The following is a 19,759-nucleotide window of genomic DNA, read 5'->3' on the forward strand; positions in this document are numbered from 1 at the left end:
TAACAGTCAGATATAACAATACATTTAGTCACAGACAGTAACTAACAGACAGGTATAACAATACATTTAGTCACAGACAGTAACTAACAGTCAGATATAACAATACATTTAGTCAGACAGTAACTAACAGTCAGGTATAACAATACATTTAGTCACAGACAGGTAACTAACAGTCAGATATAACAATACATTTAGTCACAGACAGGTAACTAACAGTCAGATATAACAATACATTTAGTCACAGACAGTAACTAACAGTCAGATATAACAATACATTTAGTCACAGACAGTAACTAACAGTCAGATATAACAATACATTTAGTCACAGACAGGTAACTAACAGTCAGATATAACAATACATTTAGTCACAGACAGGTAACTAACAGTCAGATATAACAATACATTTAGTCACAGACAGTAACTAACAGTCAGATATAACAATACATTTAGTCACAGACAGTAACTAACAGTCAGGTATAACAATACATTTAGTCACAGACAGGTAACTAACAGTCAGGTATAACAATACATTTAGTCACAGACAGTAACTAACAGACAGATATAACAATACATTTAGTCACAGACAGTAACTAACAGTCAGGTATAACAATACATTTAGTCACAGACAGTAACTAACTGTCAGATATAACAATACATTTAGTCACAGACAGTAACTAACAGTCAGATATAACAATACATTTAGTCACAGACAGTAACTAACAGTCAGATATAACAATACATTTAGTCACAGACAGGTAACTAACAGTCAGATATAACAATACATTTAGTCACAGACAGGTAACTAACAGTCAGGTATAACAATACATTTAGTCACAGACAGTAACTAACTGTCAGATATAACAATACATTTAGTCACAGACAGTAACTAACAGTCAGGTATAACAATACATTTAGTCACAGACAGGTAACTAACAGTCAGATATAACAATACATTTAGTCACAGACAGTAACTAACAGTCAGATATAACAATACATTTAGTCACAGACAGGTAACTAACAGTCAGGTATAACAATACATTTAGTCACAGACAGTAACTAACAGTCAGATATAACAATACATTTAGTCACAGACAGGTAACTAACAGTCAGATATAACAATACATTTAGTCACAGACAGTAACTAACAGTCAGATATAACAATACATTTAGTCACAGACAGGTAACTAACAGTCAGATATAACAATACATTTAGTCACAGACAGTAACTAACAGTCAGATATAACAATACATTTAGTCACAGACAGGTAACTAACAGTCAGATATAACAATACATTTAGTCACAGACAGGTAACTAACAGTCAGATATAACAATACATTTAGTCACAGACAGGTAACTAACAGTCAGATATAACAATACATTTAGTCACAGACAGGTAACTAACAGTCAGATATAACAATACATTTAGTCACAGACAGTAACTAACAGTCAGATATAACAATACATTTAGTCACAGACAGGTAACTAACAGTCAGGTATAACAATACATTTAGTCACAGACAGGTAACTAACAGTCAGATATAACAATACATTTAGTCACAGACAGTAACTAACAGTCAGATATAACAATACATTTAGTCACAGACAGGTAACTAACAGTCAGATATAACAATACATTTAGTCAGACAGTAACTAACAGTCAGATATAACAATACATTTAGTCACAGACAGTAACTAACAGTCAGATATAACAATACATTTAGTCACAGACAGTAACTAACAGTCAGATATAACAATACATTTAGTCACAGACAGTAACTAACAGACAGGTATAACAATACATTTAGTCACAGACAGGTAACTAACAGTCAGGTATAACAATACATTTAGTCACAGACAGTAACTAATAGTCAGATATAACAATACATTTAGTCACAGACAGGTAACTAACAGTCAGATATAACAATACATTTAGTCACAGACAGGTAACTAACAGTCAGGTATAACAATACATTTAGTCACAGACAGGTAACTAACAGTCAGGTATAACAATACATTTAGTCACAGACAGTAACTAACAGTCAGATATAACAATACATTTAGTCACAGACAGGTAACTAACAGTCAGATATAACAATACATTTAGTCACAGACAGTAACTAACCGTCAGATATAACAATACATTTAGTCACAGACAGTAACTAACCGTCAGATATAACAATACATTTAGTCACAGACAGGTAATTATTCCTTTGAGGTGTTGTCAGATTCATCATATTTAATTCCTTTTTTTTTTTTTTTTTTTTACATATTTAGGATTCGTAACTATCGCTTAACACATGATAATTTGATCCATCAATAAAATGGTGTGTTTAGATTGCCATTATCATAAATATACAAAATGATGAATTCCGTCCATCGATGTCTGGATCCAGCGTGTATAAATGATACCAGTACATCTGAATCCATAAACACAAGTCAGATAACAAGTAGACAAAAAAGTCTATGCTTTTCTGAGGACTAAACTTTTGTTTTGTCTAATTTAAGAAAATGACACGGAAAAGGCCTCTACAAAGAGAGTGATAAACCGGGGTAAAATTTTGTTTACCAATCTTTGCACGAACCCTTCTCCCACAAAGTAGACCACGCCTCCCATTCCCTTATTTGTATATTTTATTATTTTTCCTTATTTCTTATTTTACATGAGATTGAAACAGGCTCATTTCACTGATGCTAAACATATTCTTTTAAGTAAGATATAAAATGTAATTCGTGTTATTGTTTTGGTAGAGAAATGTTTATAAAGGGGATACATTATAATATTGTGTGATCTGCAGTTCTTGGTGTTATACACTTTTTATTTTGCATTTACTTATTTGTGACACGTTTTATTTTGCTCCCACTTATGTGACACGTTTTATTTTGCTCCCACTTATGTGACACGTTTTATTTGTGGTTTAACAGCTGGAACAAAAAGGAAATCAGTACAAGCACCGCTACCACCTGGTAAAATGTTTCTCCTAGTCACATGATCCGCACACTCAAATCGCCTGCTTGTCATAGACTTTACCTCAAAACAAGCTTGTTGTCCTACAAAAGGCTTTGCCTGCCTCTATACCAGCTTAATGTTTTCCTCTACAAGACACACTGCCAATAGTGTTACTGTCTGACTAGTGTCAGATCACTTATAGAATCTTTCACTCCTTTCCCTTACTCGGCCCCCTGTTATGTAGGTATATATGTTTTGTTGCCTTACTCGGCCCCCTGTTACGTAGGTATAAATGTTTTGTTTCCTTACTCGGCCCCCTGTTATGTAGGTATAAATGTTTTGTTGCCTTACTCGGCCCCCTGTTATGTAGGTATAAATGTTTTGTTGCCTTACTCGGCCCCCTGTTACGTAGGTATAAATGTTTTGTTTCCTTACTCGGCCCCCTGTTATGTAGGTATAAATGTTTTGTTGCCTTACTCGGCCCCCTGTTATGTAGGTATATATGTTTTGTTGCCTTACTCGGCCCCCTGTTATGTAGGTATAAATGTTTTGTTGCCTTACTCGGCCCCCTGTTACGTAGGTATAAATGTTTTGTTTCCTTACTCGGCCCTGTTATGTAGGTATAAATGTTTTGTTGCCTTACTCAGCCCCCTGTTACGTAGGTATAAATGTTTTGTTTCCTTACTCGGCCCCCTGTTATGTAGGTATAAATGTTTTGTTTCCTTACTCGGCCCCCTGTTATGTAGGTATAAATGTTTTGTTGCCTTACTCAGCCCCCTGTTATGTAGGTATAAATGTTTTGTTGCCTTACTCGGCCCCCTGTTATGTAGGTATAAATGTTTTGTTGCCTTACTCGGCCCCCTGTTATGTAGGTATAAATGTTTTGTTGCCTTACTCGGCCCCCTGTTATGTAGGTATAAATGTTTTGCAGAGTTATCCCCCTTAAAGGTAGTTTTTGGAACACTCCCCTCTCCTCTGATTTCATCTTACTGGGTGTATGGATTTTGGTTGGATGAATGTTTGGCATATGGATGTTTTTGGTGAATGAGTTTTATTTATTTTGTCTGCTTTTTTTTTCCACATTTAAGTGGTGATTGGATTTTGATAAAGTAATTTCTTTTAAATATTTTTTTGTTAATCTATCAAATTAGTTTATGCATGCGTTTGAATTGTATATATGTGCGTTGTGTCAAAAGAGAATACTTCATGTATGATATAAAACCATTTGTGTGTATTCAAATTGACTCCAAAGGGTATACCTGTTTTTACCTGATGGAGTAGTATTAAATCTGTCCAAGCTTTCCATGTCTAATCTTTATACAGACACCCCCTGACTGTCTCCACAAGATGTCCAAATAAATAGTCGTTACAAACATCATTCAGAAGGTTCATAGTCTGACCAGGCAAACACCCACTCAGAGGTCCACAAATCACTTCTTTCTACCTAGATATTGGTACACCCACTCAGAGGTCCACAAATCAACTCTTTCTACCTAGATATCAGTTCAATGGCTACACAAGCATATACAAATGTATAATGTTTATACAACACAATCTACACAGTCACATCTACCCCATCTCACAGGTCTCCTATCCCACAGATCCTCAACAACTGTCCTTTCACCATAGCACCCAGTCCAAGGGTTTCGTTTCATATCCACAGATACGTCCCCCCCCCCCACACACACACACATACACAGCATACCTTCTCTGTTAGCCCCACCCCTCAAGATATCTTGTCCCCTTGCCCCACCCCACAACATATCTTCTCCGTTAGCCCCACCCCTCAAGATATTTTGTCCCCTTGCCCCACCCCATATCTTATCTGTTACCCCACCCCACCACCCCACAGCATATCTTATGTATCCATTAGCCCCTCAGGATGTCTTATTTTAAACCCCACAGAATGTCTTTTTACAGGTGTCTTGTCTTGGTACACTACCTGATATTGACCAGCCTCTGCTTATAAGATCCACAAGAGTCTTTCACATTGAATCTATCTCACCTGTCTTAGAAACTGATGTGTTATTGATTATTGGTGTTAGGCTCATTCTACTTACTCCTCAAGGTCACAATGGTTCGATGGTTACAATTAATTCCATATCAAAGTCATGCTATTATTTATAGATGTGCCTGATGTAGATTTATCATTATTAACACTATGTATATGACATTATACAGTTTCCTGTGGAAATGCACATCACATATCTAACAATAGAAGAGTAGAAAACTAACAAAGTATGAAAAGAGAAATCAGCTCTTATGGCATTTTCAGTAGACCTAAACTTACATCAATATCTGATATCATTCTATTTCACAGGGTACTGCATCATTGAATAGCCTGTTTGTGTAGACACGTTTGCTGCATATTCCTTAAAAAGATTTCAACTAAAATCTTTATAATTTAATCCATTTAGTTGATTAGATAGAAAGTACAAAGAAAGTATATGATTTTACAGCCAAAGTGTACAAAGGGCAATAACTCTTCTAAGATATTTGAGATATGTAAAATGACACAAAACTTTCGATAGATTCTGCTAAATATCAATGTATTACTTTTATCCTGCGTAATATGAAATTAATCAAATATGTTTTTATATGGTGGCCAAACATGTTTTAATATGAATTATTTATCCTTCACAGATCAACTGGACAAGGTGTTGGCTGAAAACGACAAACAGGAAGTGATGTCACAGGAACAAAAAACAGCCTCGATACGATCCAGCCACTCGGCCAAACGTGTATCCTGTATAGAACTTGGAGGCTTGGAGAATGGAGGGGTACATTCGTCAGAAAAATACAGGAGTCCGTCGGAAATGAGGATAAAGAAATATCACCAAAAGAAAACTTCAAGTGGGTCTGTGATCAACATGGAAAGGTCGCGTAGTACGTCGGACCTTTTGGATGGCAAACGGAATGAGCCAGTATATGCCACTCCAGTGGCAGTACCAAGTGTGGCTAACAAGCACAAGCGCACTGCCAGTGGTTCTGGGGATGTGGTAGACAAGTATGACTATGATGGTGGAGACAATGTGTCATTAAAGAGTGCTTCTTCTTACGGAGGATCTACAGGAAACCTTAAATCAGCCACAAACGAAAGACCTAAGGCGCCGCCCCCACCCCCTCCAGGAGGGAACAATGTACCAAAACGACAGGCTCCAGCGCCGCCCAAAAACGTGGAGCCCGTACGACCAGCAAAAACAGAACTAGTGACTATCAGTACCAGTAAAAAAGTCTACGCCACAACAACTGAAATAAAATCTAGTCAAGTTGTTGACCAATCAGATCAGTCTAGCTTCAAACCACCAAATCAGGTTAAAGTGACAGAAGAGCCTAAAATCAAAATCAAATCCACAGTGGATGTTACGGCATCACACCAGAGCAATGCTAGTAGTGTGTCTAAACAGTCAGATAGTAGTCACGAGGACATCTCTGAAAAACATTCAGTGTCGTTTGCTGAGGACAGAGTGAATGACAGTGCACAGAAGTTCTTGCAGAAACATCCAAACGCCCAGCTTCTTGTCACGGCAGACGTCCACATGCGCAAGAAAAAACTGTCTGAGCCCGAGCCAGACTATGATGTGGATAGTGATGGGGAGAATGACAAGGCCCGTAACTCTGTAACTGTTATCTCGGTGGGAGACAAGAAGACAAAGACAGAATCAACTAAACAATTAACGATCAAACGTTCAGACATACCATCCTCTGCTGTCTCCAAAAAACAAGAAGATGTGCAAATTCCTCCCCCTCCCCGAGAGCCTGCGCCCAAACCTCCAGCAAAAACACAGCCTCCACCTTCACCAAAAGTATCCTCACCTCCATCACCAAAGGCGCCATCACCTGCACAAGCCAGGCAAGCCTCACCCACACCAGTCAGGCAGGCCTCACCTGCCCGCCACACATCTCCAGCCCGCCAACAATCACCAGCGAGACAGGACCCACCTCCTAAAGTGGAAGAGGAGAAAGTAACGGAGGAATTACCTGTGTTTGCTCCTCCTCCTCCTGCTCCACCAGCACCCCCACCTCCTCCACCTCCTCCTCCTCAAACCAATCCTGAACCATCCCCATCACCCATGGTGGGGCCTCGACAGACAGGTGATGGTCCCACAACTTCACTCCTCCCAACAGGAGACATCCTGGCTGCTGTACAGAAACGACGTACCAGAATGGAGACTGAAGGACCCAAAGTAACGCCTGTAACACAGAGAAAACCAGAGGCCACAGACAACCAGGCAGCTATTATAGCAGCTGTTGCTAAGCGACGACAACACCTGGAGCAGAAGTCAAACACAGATATACTTGACCAGATAGAGTCTAAATTACACAAAACTAAGAAACTTCAGTCAGCCAAACTGTTCTTCTCCAGTGAAAGTGTGGGTAAGAAAACAGATACAAAGACACAGGAAATGCCAAAGTCCAAAACAACCCCTGTTATCATCTCAAAAGCTAATCCAAGCACAGTGACAACATCCAAGGTAACACCAAATGTCACACCTAAAGTGGAGACAAAGGTCACACCAAAGGTTGAGACAAAGGTCACACCAAAGGTCGGGACTAAAGTTGAGACTAAACCAGAAATTGTCAACAAGAAGACAACAGCATCTGCTCCAATGAAACCATTGTTTGATAGCAATACTGTCGGCAAGGTAAAGGTCACTGAGGAAAAGAAAGTTGTGACCAAGCAGAAGTCTGTGGAATCAGATGAAAAGAAACAAACTACAACAGATTTTCTGGCAATGGCAGAGAAGGCCAGGCAAGACTGGCTGCAGAAGAAAGCGAGTAGCTCATCTCTGTCCTCAGGAAGTCCCACCCATACCTCTACCACAGCAACTACAGTACGAGCTAAGTCTGAACCTCCCAAATCTACAGGGGAGCCTGACTCCGTCCAACACTCAAGCAAACCCACATCACCCACATCACCCACCATGACCACCGCCAAACCTGACAAACCTAAAGTCAATGGGGTGGTAAGGAAAACTTCCACCACCTCTACACCGCTAAAGACCTCCAGAGATACAGACCTGATATCTCGCACAACTTCCATACGGGACAGGATAGCTAGCTTTGAGAAAAATAAAAAATCGGAAGTTACTAATGGAAAAACACATTCCACCTCTCCAAAATCTCCTCACTACAAAGTACAGGGGGTGACGACAGACAGTTCAGCCACAGATACAGGGAAGACTAGTGCCCTCCCCCCTCCTCCAGAGTTTGGGGATGTCGTACATGTGGACATCATTCCACCGCCTTCGGGCTACAAACACGAGGACACAGACAGTGTGGTGTCATCCGTATCCACGCTGTCCACACTGTCGGATGATCATGCTGACTCAGGCTATAGTTTATCCAAGAAAAATTCCTACGAGGACCTCATTCCTCCACCTCCCCCAGGCTTTGATGATAACACAGATCAGGGCTATGATGAAATGCCGGCTGTGATTCCCCCACCCCCGGACTTTGAGAGTAACAAAAACAACAATGTGATAGTGAAGCCTGTGAGAACAAACAAGCCATTCTTGTCTAAGTCTGTGGACACCTGGCAGTGTCTGGATGTCCTTGATTGGTTAGACAGTCTCAACATGACTCCATACAAATCAAGCTTCCAGGAACACTGTATTGACGGCAAAAAACTGGCAGGACTTACACGCAATGATTATATAGAACTAGGCGTCACACAGGTAGGACATCGCATGAATCTGGAACGTTCCATCAAGAAAGCTGCTATGCGTAATGGCAGTGTGTCTTGAGATGCCAAGGCACTATTTTACACTGCAGGTTCAGTGTATGTGAGTGGATTATAGCCAATTAACTCCACAGGATTATACATGTAGTGTGGTAGAATGTATCTACAATGGCCAGGATTAACCCTAAAGTGATTGATTCAGTATAGGTATAAATAAACATAGGTAATGTACTGATCTTCAGGGATATTGGAGTCACAGGAGTGTACTGGGGCCTGTGTTACGACAATTCTTATAGGAGTCTACTAGGGCCTGTGTTACGACAATACTTATAGGAGTCTACTAGGGCCTGTGTTACGACAATACTTATAGGAGTCTACTGGGGCCTGTGTTATGACAATTCTTATAGTAGCGTACTAGGGCCTGTGTTATGACAGTACTTATAGGAGTGTACTAAGCCCTGTGCTATGCGGATACATGAGTGTACTTATTGCCTGTGTTCTAATGAATGCGTGCAAATATATTGTGGAATATTCCGTGTAAATACTATAAGTGGAGTTACTAGAAGCATTCCAGGAGTCCTGATGTGTGGGGTATCCAGGAGTCCCGATGTGTGGGGTATCCAGGAGTCCTGATGTGTGGGGTATCCAGGAGTCCCGATGTGTGGGGTATCCCGGACAGTCCTGATTTGTGGGGTATCCCGGACAGTCCTGATTTGTGGGGTATCCAGGACAGTCCCGATGTGTGGGGTATCCAGGAGTCCCGATGTGTGGGGTATCCAGGAGTCCTGATGTGTGGGGTATCCAGGAGTCCCGATGTGTGGGGTATCCCGGACAGTCCTGATTTGTGGGGTATCCAGGACAGTCCCGATGTGTGGGGTATCCCGGACAGTACTGATGTATGGGTTATCCAGGAGTCCCGATGTGTGGGCGCGGGCTATATACTCAGATTACATTGGACAGTGACCTATTGACAGTGGCCAGTAACATTTACCTGTCATATGACGAAGCTGGGAGATGTGCACTCCCCATCTTGTCAAGTGTAACAAACATTGTGTAAATTATTGTAGCAGCATTATAAGGATCAACAGGATTATCTACATGGATTAATGTCCTATTGATATGGATTAATGTCCTAGTTAAGGCTATTGTCATGGTTGTTAAGGTGATGTGGGAAGTGTACACGTCTTCCAGACTGGGTTAGTCTTACAATTGTGCTATATATGTGTGTGTTCATTTTGTTGGCCATTTCCTGAGCTTTGACTTCCTGTGCTGGAGAGTTGTTTCCCTTTACAGATACTGTTTACAGAACAAATGTGATATTACATGAGTAGTTATATACAGACAGTGATTATCAGTAATGTTGGTATCCAGTTTGTACATAGAATGTATAACCACACTATCTATACTTACCTTGAGAGGATTGGGAGAGTTAGAATTATATATTCAGTTTTATAACACATCCAGCTATTTGGCTGTCATTACTAAGAACTATTATCATACAAATAAGAGGATGGTTATTGGTATAGATCTAAGACTCATCACGATCATTTTAGGACTGATCAATATACCGAAATGTTTCAGAAAAATGACAAATTTAATCTATGTTATGTGTTTGAAAAAAACCTACTGTCATCATATTCAGTTTATATCTTGTAATTTGTAATTCATGAAGGTCACAGTGACCCACTTCTGTTTCTTCATGATAAAAATGACCTACATATTTGTCCATCATATCAGTTGTCTTCTTCTATTCAAAGTCAGTGGTAACACATATTTCATCAAACAGAAAGTGATAAGTTATATACATGTAACTTGTACATAGTAGATTTCACACCCTGTTGTGGTATATTATACAGATACTGGTGTGTTTCATTCTCAAATATCACAATGTCTCCGAGTTTAAGTTCTGTCTCTTTTTCAAATTAGGAAATTAAGAATAAGTCGATACAAATCTATCGTATTTAACTATAATTGATCAGGAGGTTTTACTTGATTAGCTACATTTGTAAGCTCCTACATTACCAAACTTTTACTTAACTTGTCATTTAATCCATTACACCAGAGACTGACTAGTAACTACACAGTGGCCCTGATCAAATGTCGATGGTTACCCTTAGAAACGGATCATGGGTACATGGGTACATGGTTACCCTTAGAAACTGATCATGGGTACATGGTTACCCTTAGAAACTGATCATGGGTACATGGTTACCCTTAGAAACTGATCATGGGTACATGGTTACCTTCAGAAATTGACAATAAGTCTGAATCGTAAGGTGTAAGGTTTCACACACGACAGTGGAGTGGGTAGAGGTTAGATTACTGGAGAGTTGTGATTGTTTATTGGTTGTGTAATTAGTATTTATTAAAGACTACAATGAAAATGAGGGAATAGTGAGTGCCATTGTGATCTGTGCAATATCTTAGTGAGGGGATGGGGAAGATATGGTGTATAGGACAGATAGTTTTTTTTGGGGGGGGGGGGGGGGGGGTGATAAGTCAGAATATTGAGTAAGTATTATGTCAGAATATTGAGTAAGTATTATCACTGTATCTCACATCTCTCTTGTTGGTAAATGGTTATTTTAAAAAAGGTGATATAATGTTACTTAAAAGTGTTTAATTTTGACAATATTCACAATGTATACTCCTTTTTTTTCTTTTTCAAAATCTTATTTGTAAGTTTCAGCTCCATTTCATTGTCATTAAGCAGAAAAGTAAAATTGTATGTAAAACAGAACAAATTAACTTAAGATGTGATATTGAAATTTAAAATCGTTTATTTTCTGTTGAAAGTGTAATTTTGATTTTAATGTTGTTACATTTTTGTGGGTACAAGTTCTCAGGTATACTGTTTATGTAACTTTGTGTTAAGCCAAAAATGAACTTGCTCTGTGTAAAATATCTCGTGAAGCGAGCCAACAACTAAAGCTATAACTGTCTTTCAGTCATGTGAAATCACTTTGAGCCTACTTCTTTGTGCCATTGACTTTAATACAGTACTATAACACAGTAAAATGACTCGTTTTGCCTCTGTGATTTGATATCCTTTATATTCCTTCTAATTAGTGAACAATTAATTTGTATCTTACCATTGTTTCTCAGACATGCCAGCTACATTTTACTGTGTGTTTGTTTAGAAGTGTGTCTATTCTATTGTCGTTATAGTTGTGCAATTTATGCTGCTGCTTTGGTAGTGAAGAAAAAATAAATTTTCGGTATTCCTAGAAACAAGGAATCAGAAGGCCTCCTACATTATCCAAGACGGTCTTGTAATTTTGGTGCTGTTATTCAAACGGAGACGTATCGTTACTGTTGTGTTAGGTAGACGTGTTTATACTAACGGAGACGTATCGTTACTGTTGTGTTAGGTAGACGTGTTTATACTAACGGAGACGTATCGTTACTGTTGTGTTAGGTAGACGTGTTTATACTAACGGAGACGTATCGTTACTGTTGTGTTAGGTAGACGTGTTTATACTAACGGAGACGTATCGTTACTGTTGTGTTAGGTAGACGTGTTTATACTAACGGAGACGTATCGTTACTGTTGTGTTAGGTAGACGTGTTTATACTAACGGAGACGTATCGTTACTGTTGTGTTAGGTAGACGTGTTTATACTAACGGAGACGTATCGTTACTGTTGTGTTAGGTAGACGTGTTTATACTAACGGAGACGTATCGTTACTGTTGTGTTAGGTAGACGTGTTTATACTAACGGAGACGTATCGTTACTGTTGTGTTAGGTAGACGTGTTTATACTAACGGAGACGTATCGTTACTGTTGTGTTAGGTAGACGTGTTTATACTAACGGAGACGTATCGTTACTCTAGTGTTAGGTAGACGTGTTTATACTAACGGAGACGTATCGTTACTGTTGTGTTAGGTAGACGTGTTTATACTAACGGAGACGTATCGTTACTGTTGTGTTAGGTAGACGTGTTTATACTAACGGAGACGTATCGTTACTCTAGTGTTAGGTAGACGTGTTTATACTAACGGAGACGTATCGTTACTGTTGTGTTAGGTAGACGTGTTTATACTAACGGAGACGTATCGTTACTCTAGTGTTAGGTAGACGTGTTTATACTAACGGAGACGTATCGTTACTCTAGTGTTAGGTAGACGTGTTTATACTAACGGAGACGTATCGTTACTGTTGTGTTAGGTAGACGTGTTTATACTAACGGAGACGTATCGTTACTGTTGTGTTAGGTAGACGTGTTTATACTAACGGAGACGTATCGTTACTGTTGTGTTAGGTAGACGTGTTTATACTAACGGAGACGTATCGTTACTCTAGTGTTAGGTAGACGTGTTTATACTAACGGAGACGTATCGTTACTGTTGTGTTAGGTAGACGTGTTTATACTAACGGAGACGTATCGTTACTGTTGTGTTAGGTAGACGTGTTTATACTAACGGAGACGTATCGTTACTGTAGTGTTAGGTAGACGTGTTTATACTAACGGAGACGTATCGTTACTGTTGTGTTAGGTAGACGTGTTTATACTAACGGAGACGTATCGTTACTGTTGTGTTAGGTAGACGTGTTTATACTAACGGAGACATATCGTTACTGTCGTGTTAGGTAGACGTGTTTATACTAACGGAGACGTATCGTTACTCTAGTGTTAGGTAGACGTGTTTATACTAACGGAGACGTATCGTTACTGTTGTGTTAGGTAGACGTGTTTATACTAACGGAGACGTATCGTTACTGTTGTGTTAGGTAGACGTGTTTATACTAACGGAGACGTATCGTTACTGTTGTGTTAGGTAGACGTGTTTATACTAACGGAGACGTATCGTTACTGTTGTGTTAGGTAGACGTGTTTATACTAACGGAGACGTATCGTTACTGTTGTGTTAGGTAGACGTGTTTATACTAACGGAGACGTATCGTTACTGTTGTGTTAGGTAGACGTGTTTATACTAACGGAGACGTATCGTTACTGTTGTGTTAGGTAGACGTGTTTATACTAACGGAGACGTATCGTTACTGTTGTGTTAGGTAGACGTGTTTATACTAACGGAGACGTATCGTTACTGTTGTGTTAGGTAGACGTGTTTATACTAACGGAGACGTATCGTTACTGCTAGTGTTAGGTAGACGTGTTTATACTAACGGAGACGTATCGTTACTGTTGTGTTAGGTAGACGTGTTTATACTAACGGAGACGTATCGTTACTGTTGTGTTAGGTAGACGTGTTTATACTAACGGAGACGTATCGTTACTGTTGTGTTAGGTAGACGTGTTTATACTAACGGAGACGTATCGTTACTGTTGTGTTAGGTAGACGTGTTTATACTAACGGAGACGTATCGTTACTCTAGTGTTAGGTAGACGTGTTTATACTAACGGAGACGTATCGTTACTCTAGTGTTAGGTAGACGTGTTTATACTAACGGAGACGTATCGTTACTGTTGTGTTAGGTAGACGTGTTTATACTAACGGAGACGTATCGTTACTCTAGTGTTAGGTAGACGTGTTTATACTAACGGAGACGTATCGTTACTGTTTTGTTAGGTAGACGTGTTTATACTAACGGAGACGTATCGTTACTGTTGTGTTAGGTAGACGTGTTTATACTAACGGAGACGTATCGTTACTGTTGTGTTAGGTAGACGTGTTTATACTAACGGAGACGTATCGTTACTCTAGTGTTAGGTAGACGTGTTTATACTAACGGAGACGTATCGTTACTGTTGTGGTAGGTAGACGTGTTTATACTAACGGAGACGTATCGTTACTGTTGTGTTAGGTAGACGTGTTTATACTAACGGAGACGTATCGTTACTGTAGTGTTAGGTAGACGTGTTTATACTAACGGAGACGTATCGTTACTGTTGTGTTAGGTAGACGTGTTTATACTAACGGAGACGTATCGTTACTGTTGTGTTAGGTAGACGTGTTTATACTAACGGAGACGTATCGTTACTGTTGTGTTAGGTAGACGTGTTTATACTAACGGAGACGTATCGTTACTGTTGTGTTAGGTAGACGTGTTTATACTAACGGAGACGTATCGTTACTGTCGTGTTAGGTAGACGTGTTTATACTAACGGAGACGTATCGTTACTGTCGTGTTAGGTAGACGTGTTTATACTAACGGAGACGTATCGTTACTGTTGTGTTAGGTAGACGTGTTTATACTAACGGAGACGTATCGTTACTGTTGTGTTAGGTAGACGTGTTTATACTAACGGAGACGTATCGTTACTGTTGTGTTAGGTAGACGTGTTTATACTAACGGAGACGTATCGTTACTGTTGTGTTAGGTAGACGTGTTTATACTAACGGAGACGTATCGTTACTGTTGTGTTTAGGTAGACGTGTTTATACTAACGGAGACGTATCGTTACTGTTGTGTTAGGTAGACGTGTTTATACTAACGGAGACGTATCGTTACTGTTGTGTTAGGTAGACGTGTTTATACTAACGGAGACGTATCGTTACTGTTGTGTTAGGTAGACTTACTTTATAAATATACATTCCCGGGGTAGTATCATCTCTATTCATTTAGTTTATTTTGGTCCCATGGATCACAAAACATCTGGATCAAGTCGTCTCCTGTTCTCCATGTATCACAGATCTATGTGGCATTAATTTATTTCACCTTCACATAATATTACCGTTACATCAATAGCTGTTTTGATCAACAAAGAACTTATCATGCTTGGGTGTCTTTATTTGAATACCTTGAAATCAAAGAATCTGTATAAAATGTATCAATTTCAAGTACTTAACGAATTGTGTGAGGTTGAGGCGAGTGAAAGTGACTACTAAGTGTGTTAGGGGATTTCCTATAGTGTTTATATACTGGTGTCTTTATAGGGTATATATCACTGACCAGCTATACAAGTATTGTAACTGAAAATAATTTATTAATTTTCAAATTTGATTGATAATTTGAATATTGACTATATCACATGTGTACTTATCAGATTCTGGCTATTTTGCAAGAAAATTTATTTTCGTATCATTCAATGATTCTTTGTTCATGGATCACAATAATGTGATGAATAAAATTTTAACTGTGGACAAGCATTTTTATGTTTTCACTATTCAACCAGCTTTATCAAAGGTGCGAGATAACCAGCTCTAACTAACAAAGGTACGAGATAACCAGCTGTAACTAACAAAGGTACGAGAGATAACCAGCTCGTACCAACAAAGGTACGAGAGATAACCAGCTCTAACTAACAAAGGTACGAGAGATAACCAGCTCTAACTAACAAAGGTACGAGAGATAACCAGCTCTAACTAACAAATGTACGAGATAACCAGCTCTAACAAAGGTATAGAAGTTATTTAGGTGTCATGTCTGATCATAAAACATTTTCAATGAATATGAATTATGATAAAATAAAACAACCCTTTGTCAATCAATATCATTTTTAATGGTCTAAAACATGTACATAATGACAAGATATAACAGACTATTTAAGTATATCTGGTACACGTCGGACACAGTATATGGTACAAATCAGACTCGGTCCGGTACATATCAGACTCGGTCTGGTACACATCAGACTCGGTCTGGTACACATCAGACTCTGTCTGCTACAAGTCAGACTCGGTCTGGTTTACATCAGACTCGGTCTGGTTTACATCAGACTCTGTCTGGTACACATCAGACTCGGTCTGGTTTACATCAGACTTGGTCTGGTACACATCAGACTCGGCCTGGTTTACATCAGACTCGGTCTGGTTTACATCAGACTCTGTCTGCTACAAGTCAGACTCGGCCTGGTTTACATCAGACTCAATATGGTACACATCAGACTCGGTCTGGTTTACATCAGACTCGGTCTGGTACACATCAGACTCTGTCTGCTACAAGTCAGACTCGGCCTGGTTTACATCAGACTCAATATGGTACACATCAGACTCGGTCTGGTACACATCAGTCTCGGTCTGGTACACATCAGACTCGGTCTGGTACACATCAGACTCGGTATGATACACATCAGACTCGGTCTGGTACACATTAGACTTGGTCTGGTACACATCAGTCTCCGTCTGGTACACATCAGTCTCCGTCTTGTACACATCAGTCTCGGTCTGGTACACATCAGACTCGGTCTGGTACAAGTCAGACTCTGTCTGGTACACATCAGTCTCGGTATGGTACACATCAGACTCGGTCTGGTACACATCAGTCTCGGTCTGGTACACATCAGTCTCTGTCTTGTACACATCAGTCTCGGTCTGGTACACATCAGAATCGGTCTGGTACACATCAGTCTCGGTCTGGTACACATCAGACTCGGTCTGGTACACATCAGTCTCGGTCTGGTACACATCAGTCTCTGTCTTGTACACATCAGACTCGGTCTGGTACACATCAGACTCGGTCTGGTACACATCAGTCTCGGTCTGGTACACATCAGTCTCTGTCTTGTACACATCAGTCTCGGTCTGGTACACATCAGACTTGGTCTGGTACACATCAGTCTCGGTCTGGTACACATCAGACTTGGTCTGGTACACATCAGTCTCGGTCTGGTACACATCAGTCTCTGTCTTGTACACATCAGACTCGGTCTGGTACACATCAGACTCGGTCTGGTACACATCAGTCTCGGTCTGGTACACATCAGTCTCTGTCTTGTACACATCAGTCTCGGTCTGGTACACATCAGACTCGGTCTGGTACACATCAGTCTCGGTATGGTACACATCAGACTCAATATGGTACACATCAGTCTCGGTCTGGTACACATCAGACTCGGTCTGGTACACATCAGTCTCGGTCTGGTACACATCAGACTCGGTCTGGTACACATCAGTCTCTGTCTTGTACACATCAGTCTCGGTCTGGTACAAGTCAGACTCGGTCTGGTTTACATCAGACTTGGTCTGGTACATTTACACATTCATCAGACAAACATTTAATACTCCCACTACAACAGGTATCACAGATATGTGTGTTCATTTAAGTTCACATTTGGACAGACCTAAAATGTGTTCATGTTGACAATGTTCAAAATTCACATGAACATATATCAATATGCAACTTTTTCATTAACATGTATTCAATGTTAACATGAGCGAAGAGAAGTGTGTGAAAAAAGCAGACATGCTGAAAGTTCACACTATGGACATATGGTCAAAGTTTACAGTAGTACAGATGAGATACGTTTATTGAGAGTAACATTAGCACAGGTAGCCATGTTTAATTTCACCATGACTTTAATATTGGCTTATAAAAAGCAGGCAGCGACCCTTGTCAGACTTACAAGTGAGGACATTCCAATAGAATTCTACATAAGGAAAATCCAATAGTCTTCTACATAAGGAAAATCCAATAGTCTTCTACATAAGGAAAATCCAATAGTCTTCTACATAAGGAAAATCCAACAGACTTCTACATAAGGAAAATCCAACAGACTTCTACATAAGGAAAATCCAATAGTCTTCTACATAAGGAAAATCCAATAGACTTCTACATAAGGAAAATCCAACAGACTACTACATAAGGAAAATTCAACAGACTTCTACATAAGGAAAATCCAATAGTCTTCTACATAAGGAAAGTCCTAACTGGATCCTCCTCCTGAGGATGAACTGTATTTGATAAAGGTTATACCAAATGTAGAATAGTGAAGATTATGGTATGAAGTAAATATATTAATCAAAGCTTTCAAGAAACATTGAGAGAATGCTGATTTCCAAACACCAGTACCTTTATAACTGGCATGAATACTAAACATTTAAAACTTCAAGCCTATCAATATTTCACTATCATCTTTGGAATTTGAATGAATTAAGTGTTTCTCCTTTCTGATCAAAACATATAGAGAGAAAAAACCATCAAGTTCATTATTCAAACTTTGTAAACAATTAACTAAGATGAATCTCCATCAAACCAGAGGTGTATAGTCAAATAATGTCTTAATGAGATACACAGAAAAATGTCTTAATGAGATATACAGTAAAATGTCTTAATGAGATATACAGTAAAATTATGTCTTAATGAGAGATACACAATCAAATAATGTCTTAATGAGATACACAGTAAAATGTCTTAATGAGAGATACAGAGTAAAATGTCTTAATGAGAGATACACAGTCAAATAATGTCTTAATGAGAGATACATTAAAACAATGTCTTAATGAGAGATATACAGTCAAATAATGTCTTAATGAGAAACAGTCAAATAAGGTCTCAATGAGAGATATACAGTCGAATAATGTCTTATTTATGAGAAACACAGTCAAATAAGGCCTCAAAGAGAGATACACAGTCAAGTAAGGTCTTAATGAGATACACGGTCAAATAATGTCTTAATGAGAGATACACAATCAAATAATGTCTTAATGAGAGATACTCAGTCAAATAATGTCTTAAAGAGAGATACATTAAAACAATGTCTTAAAGAGAGATACTCAGTCAAATAATGTCTTAAAGAGAGATACATTAAAACAATGTCTTAAAGAGAGATACTCAGTCAAATAATGTCTTAAAGAGAGATACATTAAAACAATGTCTTAATGAGAGATACTCAGTCAAATAATGTCTTAAAGAGAGATACATTAAAACAATGTCTTAAAGAGAGATAACTGTCAAATAATGTCTTAAAGAGAGATACATTAAAACAATGTCTTAATGAGAGATACTCAGTCAAATAATGTCTTAAAGAGAGATACTCAGTCAAATAATGTCTTAAAGAGAGATACTCAGTCAAATAAGGTTTTATAAGAGATATACACTCATAAGATGTCTATATGATATAGAGCAATGCCTATTTTTTGAAATTCTTACACAAACCTTACAGATATTTGGAGACTTCACAAATCTGCTTTCACAGAACCAGCTCAATCACAAAACAGCTGTGTAACCTCTGATGCCAGTAACAGCCCAAACTCTACTTCTAATCATGTCTTTCATATTGATGACAATGACAGTTCGACTAATCAGAAACTTATTTCATTTCTTTGATGACAACTTGACTAATCACAAACTTTCATTCATTTCATTGACAATGACAACTTGACCATGCAATCACAAACTTTCTTTTGTTTCATTGACAATGACAACTTGACCAATCACAAACTTTCTTTCATTTCATTGACAATGACAAATCAACCAATCACATACTTTCTTTCATTTCATT

The 19,759-nt window shown here is 38.8% G+C and overlaps 2 protein-coding genes across 4 annotated transcripts in view; one reads left to right on the forward strand and one right to left on the reverse strand.

Moving 5' to 3' along the window:
- Positions 1–15,680, forward strand: part of LOC117328276 (protein shank-like) — a 126,309-nt gene extending 110,629 nt beyond the window's left edge. For all 3 annotated transcript variants that reach the window (XM_033885789.1, XM_033885790.1, XM_033885792.1), the window contains 3 exons: positions 2,507–2,551; positions 2,924–2,965; positions 5,592–15,680. In XM_033885789.1, coding sequence (XP_033741680.1) covers positions 2,507–2,551; positions 2,924–2,965; positions 5,592–8,695 — 3,191 coding nt within the window. In that variant the 3' untranslated portion in view covers positions 8,696–15,680. The remainder of the gene's footprint in view (positions 1–2,506; positions 2,552–2,923; positions 2,966–5,591) is intronic.
- A 762-nt stretch (positions 15,681–16,442) lies between these two features.
- LOC117328277 lies at positions 16,443–19,749 on the reverse strand. The gene has a single exon (XM_033885793.1). It carries the CDS (start codon positions 17,508–17,510, stop codon positions 16,476–16,478), a length of 1,035 nt encoding a protein of 344 aa, XP_033741684.1. The 5' UTR covers positions 17,511–19,749; the 3' UTR covers positions 16,443–16,475.
- Between the last annotated feature and the right edge of the window lie 10 nt (positions 19,750–19,759).

Source organism: Pecten maximus, chromosome 5 (assembly GCF_902652985.1).
Source record: "Pecten maximus chromosome 5, xPecMax1.1, whole genome shotgun sequence".
NCBI classification, from domain to species: Eukaryota; Metazoa; Mollusca; class Bivalvia; order Pectinida; family Pectinidae; genus Pecten; species Pecten maximus.

Bases quoted from the DNA above. Each gene is read 5' to 3' on its own strand.
- LOC117328277 (XM_033885793.1), bottom strand. From the start codon at position 17,510: ATGTACCAGACCAAGTCTGATGTAAACCAGACCGAGTCTGACTTGTAC.